Source organism: Littorina saxatilis, linkage group LG2, assembly GCF_037325665.1.
Source record: "Littorina saxatilis isolate snail1 linkage group LG2, US_GU_Lsax_2.0, whole genome shotgun sequence".
NCBI lineage: Eukaryota > Metazoa > Mollusca > Gastropoda > Littorinimorpha > Littorinidae > Littorina > Littorina saxatilis.
The window spans coordinates 23,892,529-23,914,281 of record NC_090246.1 but is presented as its reverse complement, the minus strand read 5'-3'; the positions used below and the strand labels follow the sequence as shown (position 1 = coordinate 23,914,281).

The following is a 21,753-nucleotide window of genomic DNA, read 5'->3' as shown; positions in this document are numbered from 1 at the left end:
TCTCTGCTCGCGTAAGCACGAGTGTTCCTGGGCTTATATGATAATGTATGTGTCTAAGAAGTTATGCCACGTATTCGTTGACCACCAGGAGGACAGGACTGATGTGCACGAAAAAGTAACCAACCGAGTGGTAGCCATCTTTCTTTCTTTATTTGGTGTTTAACGTCGTTTTCAACCACGAAGGTTATATCGCGACTGGGAAAAGGGGGAGATGGGATAGAGCCACTTGTTTCTTGTTCACAAAAGCACTAATCAAAAATTTGCTCCAGGGGCTTGCAAGGTAGTACAATGTATTACCTTACCGGGAGAATGCAAGTTTCCAGTACAAAGGACTTAACATTTCTTACATACTGCTTGACTAAAATCTTTACAAACATTGACTATATTCTATACAAGTAACACTTAACAAGGGTAAAAAGAGAAACAGAATCCGTTAAGTCGCCTCTTACGACATGCTGGGGAGCATCGGGTAAATTCTTCCCCCTAACCCGCGGGGGGTGAGTGGTAGCCAGCCGCGGTGTCGGATTGGTTGACATCAAAAACAAACCTGATTGAGATATTTTTCGATTTATTCATCGATTCATTTATTTTATTTTGCACGATTTAAATATATTTTGAAAAAAATTTGATGTTATGATAATAATGTAAAATAAGATATTTTTGTAAGGAACGTAAATTAAGGCACCTCCGTTTGCAAGCCCTAATACATGTATCTCAGAAGAAAAGCTGATTCCCATTTAAAAAAACAAAACAAAGAAAACCTTCAATTTTAACCAATCCGACCCCGCGGCTAGCTGCAACTCGGTTGATTATTTCCTCGTGCACACCAGCACTGGCCTCCTCTTCCTCCTCCGCCTTATTCTTGCTCCAGTTATTGCGGCAGAAGACTGGACCAAGGTCCTCATAACTGTCAATCAAGAAATCCTTTATCTCAGCGAATGTGACAGGTGTTAATTCCCAGCACAACACACAACTCGTATTAGCCTACCTATGGCACCAGTATAATATTTCCCACTTCATGAAAGAGAGAGAAAAGAACCGGTCAGGTGCGATACTAAGCTTCATCATTTTTGCTACAGGTATTGCGGTAGCAAACTGGGCCAAGGTCCATCATAACTGTCTATCAAGAAATCGTTTACCTGAGCGAAAATGGTAAGTGTGATAGTTCTGTCTTTTCTTTATTTGGTGTTTAACGTCGTTTTCAACCACGAAGGTTATATTGCGACGGGGAAAGGGGGGAGAGGGGATAGAGCCACTTGTCAATTGTTTCTTGTTCACAAAAGCACTAATCAAAAATTTGCTCCAGGGCTAGGGGCTTGCAACGTAGTACAATAAGTGTGATAGTGAATTCCAAGCACAGCACAAAAACGTAATAACTATATGCTATAACTTCAATAATATTTTCCAGTTCGGTTGAACTTGGAAATAGGTCTCTCGCTATACATGCATTTATTCATCCTTCGTTCGGTTTCCAAGATAGAACTATTAATGGACAGTAATAGCGCTCATATGAAAATTCCCTGCCTTAAATCACTTCCCTGATGCAACAATAATTTGACCGAGCAAGCAAAAAAAGCAAATGTGACGGACAAGGTTGTCCGCTAGATGAGAACTTGCAGGCAGTTTAATCCTATCCTAACTGTCCTTAAAATCTTAGCAGGCACTCTCCAACCAGCTGCCAATAATGCCCTTTCTGTAAATTACAGACATCGTTTGGAGAAAGATTGTGCAGACACGCACTCTGCTTGTATGTCATCTGCTTACGTCAATCGCACGAGCATACTGGTACGGCGTAACACGAACGAAGCTTTGCCACATGAAGATTAATCTTATAGTCCTGGTTAACAGTCAGACTTGGCATGACAACATTGTATCAGCAGGAAGTATCTGGGAAACAAACGACTCCCAACCTGAAGAAGAAAGACAAAAACCACGAAATTACCAGTGCAGTAGACGCTTTTGTTTGATACCGATATCAAAGGTCTTCTGTTGATAGATCTTGACGTTCTTTGCCGATATTTCCAGATGCATGGTTACTAGCAAAACATACCGCAGATTACCGGATGGCGCTATCGGCTATGACCAGTACCAAATCACAGGACTCACATAGGCCAACAATAACACATTGACAAGAAATAGGACACATAACTGACCGGCGGCCACGTAGACGTGCTGTCCAGGCTCGCCTTCCTTGATAATGAAGTTACCCTTCTTGACCGCCTTCTCGTACATGCAGTCCACGATCTCGCGGATCTGAGTGGAGTCCAGGTTTTTGAGGAAGTCGTTGTCCAGCACCGCATCCTTGATGAGCTGCTTCGACCTGCACACACAATCATACACAGAAAAGTTAGATAAAAGTGTCATTTTGCCCAATACATCCTGTCAGGCGAACGAAACAAAAAAAAAATTTTTTAAAGTGATGATTTGATTCAATGTGCACACATGAATGATGAAACCAGAATTCCGTCATGTCTGGATACCTTCAAGATCTATGTCTGGTTGAAACTTAAATATTGTCGATGTGTAGTTTTCCCCAAATACGTCCTGTCAGGTCAAAGAAATATTGTAGAGATTATTTACTTCAATCTGCACACACGCAAACCAGACTTTCGTCAAGTCTGAAGACCGTCAAGATCTACAACGCGGTCACATTGGGTAGCTTTAGGATTCAGAATCGTGCAAGGGAACATCAGCTTTAATGGGCTTTACTGTCGTTGTTCCCCGTTGGACATGAACACGCCCAGCAGAGTCTCTACTTATCCCCCAGGTAAGACAAATATGGTACTAGTGCATGCATGGCACTGCCTGAAAACAGTAGGAATCAACAGAAGAAGACAACAGACGCAAGCGTGCAAAGCAGGTATTGTCTTGCTTGATCATCCCCCTGTCACTCATTCCGCCCTGCGACGGGTACGTCAACAAAACAACCAATAACCGCGTGTCCATTTGTCACTCTGCAGATGTTGCAGTGCGAAGAATATGACAGACAGAAACAATTTATTTACAAGTCGCGTCAAGCGATATGAAACTTTTAGACGCGTCACGCACGCACGCACGCACGCACGCACGCACGCACGCACACACGCACACACACACACATACACACACACACACACGCACGCACGCACACACACACTCTTGTTTCGATTATCAGTCTATGTTTAAACTATAAGTCGAAACTTGACTAAATATAAAAAAGCAAATAGCAACTCGCTGGAAAGAATGACGCAGTCATGTCACATTTTACGTTAACAAGAACAGGATACCATGGAGACGGCTGCGTGGTTGTCGGTCAACGGATCCATATTACGAAAGTTTGGCATCGCCAAAACAGATGGTTGTAAAAGTAAATGTACACACGTTTTGGGGGTTGATGATGTCTCAGTTATGTGAGATTTCAATTAAGGAATCTCAAAACGTTATGTGCTGCGTATTTTATGAAAATAGTTTTTTTTCTGCAAAACAGTAAATTATCATTTTCAAAATATATACATGTAGGGCCTATATACTTTTTCATTGTGAGATGAAATAAAACAATAGCACTCATACAAATGTATGTGTTGTGATGTGTGTGTGTGTGTGTGTGTGTGTGTGTGTGTGTGTGTGTGTGTGTGTGTGTGTGTGTGTGTGTGTGTGTGTGTATGAGCGTTTGTGTGTGTACGTGCTTTTGTGTGTGTGCGAGAGAGAGAGAGAGAGTGTGTGTGTGTGTGTGTGTGTGTGTGTGTGTGTGTGTGTGTGTGTGTGTGTGTGTGTGTGTGTGTGTGCTTGCGTGCGTTCGTGCGTGCCTCTGTGTGTGTGTGTGTGTGTGTGTGTGTGTGTGTGTGTGTGTGTGCAGGCTTATGAGTGATGGATATAAATGTTGCTTGTAAAAATAACATATAACGTACAAAAAGACACGAATGACGCACGGAAGGGATGCATGTTTTTGCGTAAACTATGTAACAAGTATTGAGAGAAAAGGACCCAGCATGGTGTGCAGCTGAGGAAGCTGCTGCGTAATAACTCGAGGGGTATAAAGTGGGAACGCTTCCTATAACACTAGGTTAACTTTGTTGGTCTTTCAACGTGGCAACGACAGCCAGCTCTGACCGGAGTAACTAACCAAAATCTAGGTTAACACAATAACAATTACAGCCCCAGAATGTCAGCACCCCCATATATTAACACACTATGAATGGCATCGGAACAAAAGCGCAATTGAAACTGCCGCTAAAAAGACGTCCCAAATCGATTTGCGAAACTAAATCGAGTTAGTGGGTCCGTCAGGGCCGTGCTTTTAAATTGCCAACACTCACAGTCAAATCCTCCAGACGCTACCTAAAAAGGGGCCAAGTGAGTTAGAGTTCAATTCTCTTCCCTCCTTTATGAGGTACCCAAGACTCGTTCCCACCAGACGGGACTTTCGTGCGAGCGAGCAAATGAGGACTGAATGGTACAGGTCGTCGGTAGTTTCTCCGTGCCTTCCAATGAAGTGAAAAAGACTGGTGTTCCTAGATGTGAAGGACTTATTTCACGTTCTAGGTTAGAGGGTTTCCGTTATATATCCGTCTGAACTTATTTTCTAGAAAAACCTAGGCTGTAAGTGAACGGGACAGGACGTCTGTGTTTTCCTGTCTTCCAACAAAGGGAAAAAGACGAGTTCGCAGCCCTGAAGTTCTTCTTGAAATCGCTAGGTTAGGGGTTGCCGTAATACCCGTCTGAACTTATTTTCTAGAAAAACAAGGCTGTAAGTGAACGGGACAGGACGTCTGTGTTTTCCTGTCTTCCAACAAAGGGAAAAAGACGAGTTCGCAGCCCTGAAGTTCTTCTTGAAATCGCTAGGTTAGGGGTTGCCGTAATACCCGTCTGAACTTATTTTCTACACTTTGTGGAGAAAAAAAAGATTGTGAGTCAATGGCACACTAGGCCATCTGTACTTTCTGCGTGTGTTCCAATAAATGGAAAAATACCCGTTCGTAGTTGTGAAGCTCTTATTCAGTTATTGTGGGTTTTTGTGATACCCGTCTCATTACATTTAGTCAAGTTTTGACTAAATGTTTTAACGTAGAGGGGGGAATCGAGACGAGGGTGTGGTGTATGTGTGTGTGTGTGTGTGCGTGTGTGTGTGTGTGTGTGTGTGTGTGTGTGTGTGTGTGTGTGTGTGTGTGTTTGTTTGTTTGTGTGTTTGCTTAACGCCCAGCCGATCAGAAAAAAACTACTCGATCGATCTTCATCAAACTTGACATGAGAGATCCTGAGTATGGTATCTCCAGACGTTTTTTTCATTTTTTTGATAAATGTCTTTGATGACGTCATATCCGGCTTTTCGTGAAAGTTGAAGCGGCGCTGTCACGCTCTCATTTTTCAACCAAATTGGTTGAAAGTTTGGTCAAGTAATCTTCGACAAAGCCCGGACTTTGGTATTGCATTTCAGCTTGAAGGCTTAAAAATTAATTAATGAGTTTGCTCATTAAAGTTGTCATTAAAATCGATTTTTCGCAAACAGATTTAAAATTGATTGCATCGTATTCTTCATCACATTCTGAATCTAAAAATATATACATATGTCATGTTTACTCTTAAAATGTGATCACAATTAACGAAAATAAATGAATTAATCTTACGATTAAAATTTAAGAAATCGATCCAAAAATGATTTCATCTTATTCTTTACCATTTCCTGATTCCAAAAACATATAGATATGATAGGTTGGATTCAAAACAAGCTCAGAAAGTTAACAAAAATACAGAAAAGCGCGCTTTCCTGCTTAGCACAATACGCTACCGCGCTAATCTGGCGTGTCAATATCACTACGTTTTGCACGTGGGAGGTGAGCGATTTCCTTCACGCGGGGATTGACGAAGCTGTACTGTCCGTGGTGAAAAAATACAGTGCTATGCGTTCAGTTTCATCCCGTGAGTTCGACAGCTTGACTAAATGTAGTAATTTCGCCTTACGCGAATTATTTTATTTTCTAAGCTTCTTGAAAAAGGTAGTGAGTAAAATACAAAGTACATTAGTATTTTCTCCTTATCTTCGAAGAAAAGAAAACATACTATCTGCTAGCCGTAAAGATTTTCTAGGTAAGGGGGTTTCTGTAATACTTGTCTTTACTTATTTTTTCCTAAGCCTTGCGTAAGTAGGATTGTGTTTCTGAGATTACAAAACACGGCCATATTTTCAGTTAACAAAAAGTCTTTATTTCCTCGGACGTAAGTCTCTCCAAAAATGTGTCTTGTCTCCGCTTATGTGCCCAAAGAAAACACGCCGTCTAAATGAAAATACCCATAAAAACTTCATGTGGAATTTAAAATATTCGAGAAATAGTGATATTCGATACTGCCGATTTTTATAGACGGAAGCTAAAACCGGAACTGTTTTGCTGTAATTGTGAAATCACCATAAGCGAGATTATCGAGACAAACAAGTTCGCCAGTGCACACGCACGCACGCACGCACACACACACACACACACACACACACACACACACACACACACACACACACACACCGGACTTCCAAGCATAAAAACAGCTCCATCAATAAACGTTTCCAGTCATCTTACAGACCGCGTTTTGTGTAATGGTCAGAAATCCCACCTAAGACTCACACAGGCCATCACAACCACCCAGCGCTCTTCACATCTAGGCGCACACAAGTCCCCCCGAAACGAAAGAACACAAGCGTAGACATCACAGACAAATACACCCTCAAGGGAAAAGATCAGAGACACTGTGCTAGCTCCCGTCGGAACGTGGACATCCGACTAATTTGGCATCCAGCTATCAATCAGTCTTGTCCGCTTGAGTAAGCATAGTGGCCATTGTCATTGCCAAGGCAAGTACACCACCATCACCCCAGTCCGACTCTGGTGCAATGTACATGACCTACTTGGATAATAATAATAATAATAATAATAATAATAATAATAATAATTGTCAGTAAGTACTGGTGTCACATGACTGATGTGAACCAGTTGATTGGCTAATGGCGATGCGCTAAATCTGTTAGCGCACTCTTGGAGTGCGCTAACTTTTTCACAGAGCGTATTCTTACACCCTTTGCCAAAGCGAGACTGTACTCTCATCCTCAGAATTAATTAATGACATGTAGCTTATATTCTCCACAATACCAATGATTATGACCATAAATTTCCTGCTTTTTAATTAAAAGCAGAAGTGGGTTTTTTTCTGACAGATTGCATGCGCCTGTGCCGCCTACAGTTGCCACTAATCTAAAAATAGAACCTGCTGTGTCTAATTTTTCAGTTTCGACTTGCGAAGATTCCTCTCATAATTATGCCATGTTAGTGGCATGTAGCTTATTATCCACATTACCAAATGATGAGTTAGTATACAAATCCCAGCAGCTAACAGAAAACACAAGTGTTATTTCGATAACGTAGACTAGCAGCTAGATCAGCACCGGCCGGCGTAGCAGACTACACTGATATACGACTGCATCTGTTCAGTAAATGAATGGTTTCCGAATTATTATTTCAAGGCAAGAAGAATCGCAATCGAAAACGTGTAGGGTTTAGAGCGTTCTTACCATATATAAGACCAGCCTGCCTCGTGCTTGCAGACTCAGTGCAACGAGACGAGCAATTTTTGTTTTTGAAATGAGACTCAGTGCAGTGCGTAGCACTAGCAGACGACATAAATCCCGTTCAGCAAATTAACATGTTGGGCAAATGTGAACGATAAAACGATGGGTATATAATACGTGTAGGGTTCAGAGCATTCTTACCGTTCATATTTAGTACCGGACTCCCCGATGAGTGAAGATACCACACGAGAATCATTTATTTTGAAAATGTGCTTTCCGTCGACCTTGGCAAGGGGCAAAACTCTGCACAGTCAAGTCTGTCGAAGCTCGATGAAGGTTTCGAATCGCAAATAATTAAGAGCATAGTCCTTTCTCCGAGTTAAAATGAGGTCTCTATGAAAGATCATCACTTTTTAGCTTAACGCTACACTGGAATTTACCAACAGAAATTAAAACAAGAGTTTGCGTGTGACGAACGCACGACACACTTCAGACAGCCCACATAAAAGTAGATCCTACTGTATACGACCTGACCACACAGTTACGCCTATCCAAATGCGCGTAGCAAAGTGTGCGTTTTGAATCTTCTTTTTTCTCTGGCGGTACTGACAATATCGTTATTGAAACAATCCCAGTGCACTAAGGGATTTATAGAGCAAATCTCGAAAATAATTATTGAACTCAGCGCTATGCGCTTCGTTCAATAATGAATTTTCTCGATTTGCTCTATAAATCCCTTAGTGCACTGGGATGTCTCAATAACTTAAATAATAATAATAATAATAATAATAATAATAATAATAATAATAATAATAATAATAATAATAATAATAAAAAATGAGCATTTATATGCGCAACATCATAACTTGTGTATTGGACTGTCACTGTATGCCTGCATTATTAGTTGTCAGTAATTATTACATGTGCTGATTGTTCTCTTTGCCTGCGCGCGTATAGTATGTTGGTTATGTTTGGTCATAGTATGTTTGCTTATGTTTGGTCGTTATCTTTGCCTGTGCGTGTATTGTATGTTTGGTCGTTTTCTTTGCCTGTGCATGTATAGTTTGTTGGTTATGTTTGGTCGGTTTCTTTGCCTGTGCGCAGGGCCGGACCCAGGGGGGGGGGGGGGGTTCCAGGGGTTCCGGAACCCCACCCCTGGAAAAAGCATGTACCTTGCTTTGAGTTTTTTTGTTTTTTTGTTTTTTTAATAAATTCGCTGATTTGCCCCCCAAAAAAGGAGGAACCCCCCCCCCCTTACAACTCATTTGGTCCGGTCCTGTGTGCGTGTATAGTATGCTTGGTCGATGTATGTATTGTAAAGCGCTAAGAGTAGACATTTTTCTAGAATAGCGCTATAAAAGTTTGCATTATTATTATTATTATTATTATAACTTTACAATTATGCTCTTTGCGCTTGACACATTTATAATTAAAACACAGTTATACAAGCATTTGCATCTACATTCATAGTCAACAACGCTTAATTAAAAGCATACACCATCAAACATACATTACAAAAAATTCTTCCACTAACTAAGTAATAAAAACATGAATAAAATGGGTAGTGAAAAACAAGGAAATACCAGCTGAATACCCTTAATCAAACAGAACATGTTATCAACAATACTGAAAACAGCCCTAGATGTTTATATACATTATCACATTATCACTAGAACAACAAATACACTACATGTAGCCTACTGATGGACTGAGAAAAACAAAATCAGGGGTTGTATTTCTTGAAGAGGTGTGTTTTAAGTGCTCGTTTGAATGCTTGGGGTGACTGAGAGTGGCGGATGTGAAAGGGGAGAGAATTCCATTGTGTGGGTGCGCAGAAAGTAAAAGTGCGTTGTCCGTATGTTTTGGTTTTGGTGTGTGGAATGGTAAGGATGCGACAGTCAGAAGAGGCACGGAGTTGTCTTGCTGGAGAATAGACGGTGAGGAGTTCAGAGAAGTAAGCAGGAGACGAGCCAGAAAAGAAGTTAAAGCAGAGGGTGGACAGTTTGTAGTCAATGCGGGCTTGAATAGGTAACCAGTGCAGTGTGCGAAGAAGTAGTGTTGCGTGATCTCGTTTTCGGCTCGTGCTTTGAGAATGAGGCGTGCTGCCGAGTTTTTGACTTTTTGTAGTTTATGCAGGAGGTACAGAGGACAGCCAGAGAGAAGAGAGTTGCAGTAGTCAAGTTTAGAAAGAACAAAGGCACAGACAAGAGTGTTAGTTGTTTGAGAGGAGAGTGTGTGGCGAATGGTGCAAATCTTACGGAGCTCAAAATAAGCTGCTAGATCTACAGACTAAAGATATATGTTTGTTAAGGGTCATGTCAGATGAAAGGGTGAATCCAAGGTTTCTAGTTGATGGTGAGAAAAGAATGTCGGTGTTGCCTATTTGAACAAAAACAGGTTGGGGAGAGGGAAATGTAGTAGTGTTCTTCTTTGTGCACAGTAAGACTTCAGTCTTATCATCATTCAGCTTAAGTTTGTTATCGACCATCCAAGATTTAACATCAGTGATGCATGTCTGAATGGTCTGGATGGCAGAATGTGTCTCTGCAGGGGGACTGGGTTTATACAGCTGGGTGTCATCAGCAAAAGACTGATTTAAAACAGAATGGTTTTGAATCAGTGTGGAGAGGGGCTTAGTGTACATGATGACAAGGATGGGACCAGACACAGCGATAGTCAGAGAGTAAGAGATATGATGAATAATGAATCGGGTACAGTACTTTGTTCCCCATTGCGTCATATTCGCCTTAAGATGTCCACTTCCAAAGGGGTTGGACGAACCCAGTTCAGTTCTACTACAAATACCATTCAGCGTGGTGACCATTGCCGTTGCCTTACGCTGTGGTGGATGGTAGCACAAACAGCGAGTGACAGGGAGAGATGATGGATAAGTCCAGTTCCAGTGTTCAGATCGAAACTGTTTTGTCTCACCACTAACGCTGTATGATTTTTCACCACCACAGATAAGCTGTCCTGAATCCAGTTATTGGGCAATGTCAGGTTTCACTATCAGGACTAACCTATTTAGTCTTAGGATCCCCAGATTGATTTTCACCGCCTACATTTTGATTTACTCAACATGAGTCCTGTTTTATCACGGCTTCTGGTTCAAAACCAAAACTGTTGTCTCATGGCTAACACCGCATGGTTTTTAGTAAGTCGCACACGGTTTATTATAAGTTATGTTTCAGAACACAACTACCTTGTCTTAAAAGCTAACACTACATGATTTTCGCTGCCAAAGGCAGACGGAAATGGCAGATTTCGAGCTTCCGATTGCGCTGTAAGATCGAAGAGTCGATCATCTTTCCTTTTGATGCTACTCACTGGCTCGTTGATAATTGTGGATCGTAAAGTCGTTCATCGTCCATGGATAACTTATGATTTGCGCTGTCTAGTCCGATTACACAGGTAAGTTCAGACAAAGAGAATCTGCCGAGCGTGGCTTTGAGGCTGTGAAATATTTTAAGGTTTCTGATACGGTCTTATGCACGCTGATCATTTCTGGAGGGGTTCTTTTCTCAGTATATCAGTCTTTGCCTACACAAAAATAATCAGGTAAAAACAAAAACAACATGCCACAAAATATAAGAAATAAAAATAAATAAATACAAAATAAAGACTGTCACGCTCTTAGCCACCTGAATCACCACTAAACTCTCTTCACAACCACCCCCCTCCCCACACCCACCACCCCCCCCCCCCCCTCTCTAAAAAAAATAAAAAAGCCCTCAGTCATTGCTTCTGTCACTCAAAGCGCGCAAAACAGAACAAGTTCTGGTGGAGAAAGATAGCCCTGCGTGGCCCGAGGTGATGACGACCGTGATCCAGTTTTCTATGCAAAGGATATTACTGAGTGAGCATTACCCACGGCCCCGCCCGATCTAGGAACTGACAATATTGTATAAAGATGGGGCAGAGAGGGGGCGATGAAACTTGGACCTGGCAGTTCTATAGAAGATGGTGCTAAGTTGCGGAGGGTGGGGGTGGGGGTGGGGGTCGGGAGTGACAGCTGGGGGATGGGATAGAAGAACTTGAAGCTTATAATGCTAGGACGGGAAGGGGCGAGGATGTCAGAGTGGGGGTGGGGGCGGGGGTGAGGGTGAGTTGGAAGTCGTTCGAGCTGACATTAATGTAAACAAGCATTGACCTTAACGGGCAAAAAGCCGCCCGTGGTGACACGGGGGTAGGACATGGATACCGTCTCTGCACAAACAGTTGACCTGTGACCTAATCCGCGACCTTAAGTCACGCTTAACAGTTTCAAACCATATACTGAGAGAGAGCGAGAGAAAGAGAGAGGGAGTACTGAGAGAGAGCGAAGAGAGGGAGAGAGAGAGAGAGATTGACCCAGAGATACAAGTCTTACCCGACTTGTTTGTAAGACATCGACCGCCCGCCCGCCTTACTCAAAAAAAAAAAAAAAAAACAGAGTGAATCCAGTAAGCCCCATTTATATATAAATGGCGGCTTAAATAACATAAGACCAAAACATTATTTGGCAAACGAGTCCGTACCACGGAACCACCCACACCAATAAAACAAACTCCACTCTTAGAATTTCACGAAATTTGAGCTTAATTGACCCAGAGATACAAGTCTTACCCGACTTGTTTGTAAGACATCGTCCACCCGCCCGCCCTACTCAAACAAACAAACAAACAAACAAACAGACAGAGTGAATCCAGTAAGCCCCATAATAATGGTGGCTTAAAAATGTTGCAGGGATTTGGGTGCAGGCGTGTTGGTGGGGTGGATGGAGGAACTAGGAACTGGCAATGCTAAAGAAGATGGGACGGGAGGTGGGTGTGCTGGCGAGGGGTGCGGAGGTCCTAGGAAATGACATTAGTGTAGAAGATGAGGCGGTTTGTGGGCTTGCCTTGGCACTGGGGAATAACACAATTGAAGAAGATAGGGCGGTGGTGGTTGGCGTGCCTTGGCACTAGGGAATGACAGTATTATAGAAAATATGGCGGTGGTGTTTGGCTTGCCTTGGCACTAGGGAATGACAGCATTGTAGAAGATAGGGCGGTGGTGGTTTGCTTGCCTCGGCACTAGGGAATGACAGTATTGGTGAAGATGGGGCGACGCTGGTGGCTTGCCTTGGCACTAGGGAATGACAGTATTGTAGAAGATAGGGCGGTGGTGGTTAGCTTGCCTTGGCACTAGGGATTGACAGTATTGAAGAAAATATGGCGGTGGTGTTTGGCTTGCCTTGGCACTAGGGAATGACAGTATTGTAGAAGATAGGGCGGTGGTGGTGGGCTTGCCTCGTCACTAGGGAATGACAGTATTGGTGAAGATGGGGCGACGGTGGTGGCTTGCCTTGGCACTAGGGAATGACAGTATTGTAGAAGATAGGGCGGTGGTGGTTGGCTTGCCTTGGCACTAGGGAATGACAGTATTGTAGAAGATAGGGCGGTGGTGGTTGGCTTGCCTTGGCACTAGGGAATGACAGTATTGTAGAAGATAGGGCGATGGTGGTTAGCTTGCTTTGGCACTGGGGAATGACAGTGTTGTAGAAGATGGGGCGGTGGTGGTTGGCTTGCCTTGGCACTAGGGATAGACAGTATTGGAGAAGATAGGGCGATGGTGGTTGGCTTGCCTTGGCACTAGGGAATGACAGTATTGTAGAAGATAGGGCGATGGTGGTTAGCTTGCCTTGGCACTAGGGAATGACAGTATTGTAGAAGAAAGGGCGGTGGTGGTTGGCTTGCTTTGGCACTGGGGAATGACAGTGTTGTAGAAGATGGGGCGGTGGTGGTTGGCTTGCCTTGGCACTAGGGAAAGACAGTGTTGCAGAAGATGGGGCGGTGGTGGTTGGCTTGCCTTGGCACTAGAAATGACAGTATTGTAGAAGAGGGGGCGGTACGGTTGTGGCAGAATATGCAGCAGAGCAGAAGGTTGGAGGGGAGGAGCATGGCAAAACTAGACACTCACAATATTTTAGAGGCTGGGGAAGGAGACGGGCAACATTGACAACACTGTAGAAAACAAGATAACGTTGGCGGGCGGGTGCAGATGGGGGTGGATATAGGTGTCTGGAAAACTATGCGGAACTGCAGAAGACGTGCTGAAGATGGTGGGGGTGAGAGGGGGGGGGAGAGGAGATTCAGTTTTCCTCATGAAATTCTTTTAGTTTGGCAAGGTAAAGAAACCGAGGAGAGACTTCAACTCTCTTTTTTTTTCAACTTTCTTCCCCCGAGAACGGCTTGCTGCATTTGTCAAGACGGTCTCGCCAAATATATAATAGTGCCTCAATGCGTGTGTCGTATTTCCAATTTGCTTTTTTTCTGGGGGTATTTTCTTTCGTGACTGTGACTTCATTTTCTGTGTGTCTGTATGTGTGTCTGTCTCTGTCTGTCTGCCTGCCTGCTTACCTGGCGGCCTCCTGTCGCCCTCTCTGTTTCTTGCTGTGCCTCTGTCTGTGTCTGTGTCTGTCTGTCTGTCTGTCTGTTTGTCTGTCTCTGTCTCTTTCTTTTTTTCTTTTTTTCTCGTTCCCTCCTTCTTTCTCCCTCTAAGTTTCCCTCCCCCTTCTCTCTCTCTCTCTCTCTCTCTCTCTCTCTCTCTCTCTCTCTCTCTCTCTCTCTCTCTTTCCTCCCCCTCCCCTCTGACACCACCACATTACTGCCAAATCTGTTTTGTCTTGACTCTAGCCTCCAGTTCAGTCCCCTCAGTCCGCTCAGTTTCCGTGTGTGTAAATATATATTTACTCGCTCCACGGCAGATGGCTATTGATTGCGGACAGCGACTGTTGCAGGTGCTATTTAGGTTTCTCCTCCCGATACTCAACAAGCGCACGCGAGAAAGAAATAAAGTCGTCCGGACCGGTGCGGTCTCCGGTGACAGTCGGTGTTAGGGACAACGTGCTTACCAGACTGTGATTTATGGGAGAAAAGAGCAAAGAGGTGGGCAGGAAGAACACTGAAACGACCGAAAGAGAAAGAAGAAGGAGAAGCGAGTGAAGAAAAAGCCAAACGAAGAGAGAGTGCGGTTGTTAAAGCAGTAGCAGCGGTTCGCAAAGTTGGGGGCGGAGAGACTGATAAAAGCTCCGGTGGTAGGGCAACTGTCTTCGAACCCAGTTTGTCGCTTTCGGCATGGGTTCGACCCCGAGTTCGGCGAGGGATTTATTATTCAGTCAACTCTGCGCAGATTCTCCTCGGTGCCCGATCACTTAGTGCAAGCATGCGCACGATAAAGATCCAAAGTTCACAGCGAAAGTGTCGTGGTTTGGAAAATACGAACACACGTACGTATGCAGAAAAAGAGATAGAAAATGCGTAGCAGCGCGATTTCAATGAACGAAAACTCACAAGACCATACAAATTACTTTACCTTCTCAGCAATGGGACGAACAAGTAAGAAAGGAAATCAGATGAAGGAAGGAAGGGAGAAGATTTCCACATGTACAAAGTTTCACAAGGTCTCCATTAATTTGGCCCTGAAGCTAACGAGCTCTCTTACACACAATGATAATTCACAAATGGACGAGTGCAAGTTTCATGGTTGTGTTTTTGGTTTTGTATAACCAGAAGGATGATACCATTTTCCAGCCAAAGTGTTACTGAACTGTGTTCAAAATCGTCAAAAGGCCAAGAACCTATTTGAGACGTATGTGTAGGTGGATACACTAAAACGAAGCAATGACCTAGCTGATCAGAAGCTTAAAGGCTTGCATTTCAATAACTTGTATGAGAATCGTGCTGTCCTTTATTCTTTACTCACTTATTGATACAAACATTGGCGACCGTCCGTTAATTCAAAACACTCTCGCAGTAATAACAACTGTACGTCAACACGCAATCCAGAACACGAGCTGCAAATGCCAATTAGCTGAATTTGTGTATAGATCTATACCCGTACCTATGCGTCAGCACCGCGGCCTGTTTTGTCGACTACCTTTGTCCACCTTGCTATTTCCCTCCTGCCGCGGCTTTCCAGAATCATTAGCGCTAATGTGGTCATCTTCTCATGTAGCAGCCATAGCGCCCAATCCACCATAAGTTTGTCTGATTCTATGAGCTGCAGTAGTAAAGTAAATGATCATCTGATGCGGGAAGCTTTAGTGGTCACATTGACGAAAAAATAAAATGAAAAACGCCTTTGTTATGGTTCTCCTGAGTAGATGATAGTTACAGGGAAAAGGGGCATGTTTTTGTCGTTGGAGAGCGTTTTTCTCATTGTCCATCCTTCGCTCGTCCGTTTTTCTGTTCGTCTATCCACAGACTTTTGTTCTGAAGGGATTATTGTTTGAGTATCCATCCTGTGCGCGTCTGTTTGCTTGTTGGCTCATACATAGACCATCGTTCCGTAAGGAGTAATTGTTTTAGTGTCCATCCCCATTCCCCATTAACGTTGTAACTCTTGCAGGATTACTCGGCTACACACATACATCGGGAGAGAAAAGTCCGCCTCGCCCTCGTTAAATCATTCAAGTATTGACTGAATATAAAAACACCGATCGCTGCTAGAAGTAAAAGAAGAGTGACTCCATTCCTCATTCGCTCTCACTATACTGTGTACAAAACGTGTACGTTACACGCCGGCTGGCCCCTCACATATTTTGACTTTCATTTCTTAGCAGTTAAATATACATGACCCTCATACGCACACACACACACACACACAACACACACAACACACACACACAGGCACACACACACACACACATACACACACACACACACACATACACACACACACGAGCCACACACACATGGTAATCCACTACCGAATATATTTCATGTCAGTTTCCATAATCATTTTTCCCCCACTAGGACCCAAGACACTCTATAACCCTAACCACGTTTACTAGCTATTATAGGGTCATCGATCACTGCGACTGACACACGCTGACGCACAATCGATTCAATTGTGTTGCGGGGTGAAGAGCGGTCGGTGCGAACGCACAGATTCCACCCAGTAATCACTTTCACCATCGTTAAAGTTCGTGACGGGCGGCGGGAGAACTTAATCGAGTTAATTTCAGTGGGTAAGGGAAGTAATCGCTTTAAAAGTTAAACCGAAGAAATAGGAGAGAACCCCCAAAAGGGCAATGGGTTATTTGGATTTCAACGGCCTTTTAGCTGTTATTTATCGACGGGATTTGTTAACTTAACACTGCCGACTCCCCGGATTCCGTAGGAGAAGCTTTTTGGTAACAGTAAAAGTATGTATGCGCGGTGATATATTATGTAGATCAGAAACTCTCCCTGTCTTAACATAGACCTCAAAACTTCTCCCTTCCTGCAACCTTGGTTTTCTCATTCCCAGTCTCTATCTAACTCCCTTCCCCCACCACCTTCTCCTCACTACCCCCCCCCCCCCCCGCCCCCCTCCCCTCCCTCCTATCTACCTCCCTGCCATCTCCCAATAGGGCCAGTCAGTCCTAGTAGCAAGGCAAAGGACGAGACTATCGTCTGGTCTGTAACATTATCATCTTCCGGGTCGGCGCGAGGCAACACAGCATATTATGCGCCCCGTTGCCCCTTGCAATCATACCTATCACCGCGGGGCGCCAATTTCCATTTCCGAGGGAGGGGGGATGCGACAGACAATTTCGCACTTACTCTAAGTATCCCCGCCTGTGTCTTGGTCCTGATCAGAACTGACCACCCGGAGGCTTGGGCGTTGAGATTCGTAGCCTACTTAGTTTGCGGCTACACATTGACAAGTCTGGGTCGTTTGTGTGAATTAGGGTCATGCGAGAATGAAAATGGTCATCTTTGGGATGTGCAGCGGACGAACGTAGGGCAGTGTCGTCGTTATTTGGTTTAGGCTGCTGTTGTTTTGACGGCTGTGGTGTTGTCAGAGTGTGTCCTGATACAGATGGTATACAATCAAATTGTAAGAAAAACCCGGTGATGCGTCATCGTTATTTTGTTGAGGCTGTTTAGATTGCTGAGGTTTGGTCAATGTTGATGCTGTCAGAGTGTGTTCTAGAACATAATACATAAGTGTACCAGTCACAGAAAACAGTCACTGTGGTAAAAATGATGTTTTGTGCATCCCAAAACTGGTTTCCATTACTGTAATGTGCTTTTATTGACACTTCCCTAATCTTTTAGAAATTTAGCATGAAGTGCATTTTGGTCTAACTTTGACCTCGCATTTCTCTAATCACAGGTTTAACCCAACAATGCCCAAAGTCGCAGAAATGGACACACCTGGTATACAGATAGCGCTGACAACAGCAGTTCGTCATCGGTAATTGGTTGAGGAAGTTTAGACGGCTGTGGTTTCGTCAACGTTGATGATGTCAGAGTGTGTCCTGGTACAGATATATATACAATCATGTCTTGAGTTCCGTCTTGGCCCCACCCCTTATTTTCACAGTCAAAGAGATCACTGACCGCACGTAAAGTTCAATATACTTTGGACTACAGTGACACAAGGCTTTTGTTCCTTGCCTTTTGTGTGATGGACCTTCAAAATACCCTGCGACCATTGACAAGTTTGTTTGTTTGTTTGTTTGTTTAGGCCCTACTTCACGCCCATCCGACCACGAAGGGCCATATCAGGGCGGTGCTGCTTTGCCATAAAACGTGCGCCACACACAAGACAGAAGTCGCAGCACAGGCTTCATGTCTCACCCAGTCACATTATTCTGACACCGGACCAACCAGTCCTAGCACTAACCCCATAATGCCAGACGCCTGGCGGAGCAGCCACTAGATTGCCAATGTTAAAGTCTTAGGTATGACCCGGCCGGGGTTCGAACCCACGACCTCCCGCTCACTGGGCGGACGCCTTACCACTAGGCCACCGTGTTGCGGTCCCCCTACAGCTGCTACTGATGGTGGCGACAACAATTATAGAACTAGAAGAATAGTGATTTTCTCCCGAGATCAAATTTTCTTCAGATCGTTTGTCTTTCTTTGCTTCTGGCAGTTTCTACATGCATCGACAGAAAATCGTGTTCTGTTTAGTTACAGTGATATTGTTCCCCTTAGATCCCACATTTGTCATCGCTTCTGACAGTTTCTACATACATAGGCCTATAATGTATATATTATACTTTGAAAGAAAATCGTGTTCCGTTTAGTTACACTTACAGTGATTTTTTCACACCTGTGATACATTTTCTTTGGATCATTTCTCTTCACTTCTGACAGTTTTAACACGCTTCGGAAAAAAATCTAGTCGTTTTCTTGAACAGATAATTTTTCGCTTCCGACAGATTTCTACATTTTGACGGGAAAATCGTGTTTTCTTTCTCAGTATTTTTTTGTTCACAAAAACAATGTTTCTGCAGATCACTTTCTGTGCTTGTTAAGTCTTATTGGTTTCTATTTCGAAAGGAATAAGCGTGTTTAATTAAATTCTTTGCTCGTTGGATTGTTTGTTGTTCTGCGAAATGTTTTATTTCTCGTACAGATTTCAAACGTATTAAATTTAACATCATCAAAATAATACAAATAAAGTTCTACAATCTCCGATTTCCATTTACAACTGACGATGTTCTCTTAAACCATACTTGTCCTTTTATGCACGCAGAAATATAACTACCCCCGCCCGAAGCTTTGTGTTAATCCATTCTTTTTTTAATTGGTGAGTCTCTGTGCCCTTTAACGTTGGAGAGCTTGACAACCACATAGCGATTAATTTCATTCAACAGAACGTAAACAGCCTGGAAAGACTCCAAGGGGAAAGCAGTGTCCTCTCATTGTCAACGCCGTTTTGTTCGCCTGAATGTTTATGTTCACGAAGAATTAATACGGTTTGGGAGATATCTTTGACAGTTCAATTGTGAACAAAATAAATCAAAACACGCGAGTGTCTCTAATTAACTGACAGTGAAAGGAAAACATTTCTTAGACGTTTTCGTCAGCAAGTTACTCTGGTAGATTTTCGGTGTGTTTGCTGTGGTTTGCGTAATTACTGTAGTTCTATTTATGTATTTTGCCCTATTTCTCTCTTCGATTCTTATTATGTGTATGCTGATGGCTCTAGACCCGACGTATGCCGGAGATTCGAACCGACAAAACACTCTACAGTTTCGTTTGGTTGGCAACACTGATGGATCTATGGGAGAGTTGTGTTCAATTTGTAACTGTTTACATCCTCATCTGCGACAAAAAGACACATCGTTGCTTCAATACTGCTTCAATACTGCTCTCAGGCGTCCCGCATCCTTATTAAGTCTTATGGGTGGGTTTTTTTTCTCACTTTGTTTTTAAACACAGTCGCGAGCTCTGTTCCCTAGATTTCGGAGAAGACAAGCTTTCTTTGTAAAGTCTGCAACATCAATGTTTTTTTGTTTTTTTTAATTCTTTTGATTTAAGTGGGGTAAAACATTTTTTATAGGGTCGGGAGGAAAAAATATGACCGGTACGTACGTCGTTCGGTTGACTGGAAACTGATTTTTGTTAATAGGCGTAATGATTTTCACCATACGCTTAGAAGACAGGTAGATTTGTTGCATATCATTTGCTAACTAGTAAAAAAATCAGTATTGAACACATTCTGTTCTGCATGACAGTCTATTTCTAAGTGTACCTTTGATTATCCTACATACGTGAGAGAGACACTCGTGAGATAATAATCGTTTAAACCACACGTGTGTATATCATGTAAATGAGGTCATGTCAAGCAAGTCTGGCAGGGACCTGTTTTTGGCTCACGTAAGTGTAGCCTATGCGATCGTAACTTTGTCTGTCTGTGCGTGCGTGCGTATGTGCGTATGTGCGTGCGTGCGTGCGTGTGTATGTCTGTGGTAGAAACTCTAACATTTGAAGACGTCACATTACATTGACGTCACATTATGACGTAAGAGGGTTAGACGTCACGCGAAGGAAGTACTGAAAGTCTCGGTCATTATTATTTTGAGCGGGCCGAGACTAGTTGGCAGTCGTGTCCCTGTAAGTAGGCTACATGCAGACAGACAGATCTAGATCTAGTGTCTCGCTTTCTTGCACAGTTTCACCTATGCTCTTTGTGTGTGTGTGTGTGTGTGTGTGTGTGTGTGTGTGTGTGTGTGTGTGTGTGTGTGTGTGTTTGTGTGTGTGTGTGTGTGTGTTACTGTTTGTCGATTTATTACGTGAGCCTTGATGGCTTCGCCTCTTGTTCCACTGCTTATGATGCCAAAGTCACCGAGACAAACGTCATTATAGAAAGAAAAAAATTGCGCTCGCTAATTACCCTCGATGAATTTTTTAGAACTAACACGTCACGCCACACTTTCAGAGTGACGTTTCTTTGCTTTGACGTAATAGATTGCACGAGGGTTTAGAAGAGATCGAGGTTCCAAAACAAGCGTCTTAAATTTAGCTGCCTCGACTGCAGGACATTGTCAGTAAAATACTCGTAAGTACAGTATGTACTATGTAGGATAAACAGAATACTACATGGCTTGCTGTATCGTACCAGATTTACACTCGTTGCTTTTTCAAATAGTGAACAGCTCGCTTTCGCTCGCAGTTCAATATTTAAAAAAAAACAACCTCGTGTAAATCTGGTACGACACAGCAAGCCATGTAGTATTCTCTATTTTCGCTACGTTCTGTGGAACGCCATGTTTCTTTCTTCTGCTCTGAAACGGCAAAGTTACCTTACACCACCTGCCTTTTCGTCAAGCGGATTGTAAACAACCCTTCTTTCTCTTGCCAATAGGCATGCTACCTCCCAACATTTAGGTGGCGTGGAAAACTGTAGGCCATGTATTTTAACGGCGAATCCATTTCCGGGAAACTGATATGACGTCATGTTAAAGATAGACGGGAATGCGTACGTCACAGTCATCGCAAGGTAGGCTACCTGCGTCAGTCCGGAAATACTCGGTGCAGAAAGTAAGCGCTGATGTCATCAATACTACAAACCTGTGACAAACAAAGTCATTTCCTCCTTGTGTGGAGCTCCATCAGTCGTATTTTGTATTGACTTGTGCGTTCTTCATTTTGCGAAGTCCATGGCAGTCAGACTCAGAGACGAATTAGGCAGACAGGCTCCGTTTAAAACCACACAAACGGTCAAATAGACACAACGATGCATTCACACGCAAGCCCAAAGACCCTTGAAAAGAGAGAGTGAGCCAGAAAGAGAGAGAGAGAAAGAGAGAGATGAGGAAGAAAAAGAGACACAGAAACACAAAGTCGACTGCAATTTTATGCAGCTCTTTTCCAACTTTTTTGGAGGGATCAAAACAGACTTGAAATTAACCCCTTCCAGCCCAACTTTCCCCAAGATAAAGTTTACCCGCTCTCTCTTCTATATAATTATATATATAC

The 21,753-nt window shown here is 43.3% G+C and overlaps 1 protein-coding gene and 1 long non-coding RNA gene across 2 annotated transcripts in view; one reads left to right on the top strand and one right to left on the bottom strand.

Annotated features, from left to right (window-relative positions):
- LOC138958551 (uncharacterized) overlaps positions 1 to 21,753 on the top strand; it is a 147,813-nt gene that overhangs the window by 87,398 nt on the left and 38,662 nt on the right. The gene's annotated exons all lie outside the window — the stretch shown is intronic.
- Positions 1 to 21,753, bottom strand: part of LOC138957218 (cGMP-dependent protein kinase 1-like) — a 92,277-nt gene that overhangs the window by 65,758 nt on the left and 4,766 nt on the right. Inside the window, exon 3 of the mRNA XM_070328370.1 lies at positions 2,154 to 2,320. Within this exon, the coding sequence (XP_070184471.1) occupies positions 2,154 to 2,320 (167 nt within the window). The remainder of the gene's footprint in view (positions 1 to 2,153; positions 2,321 to 21,753) is intronic.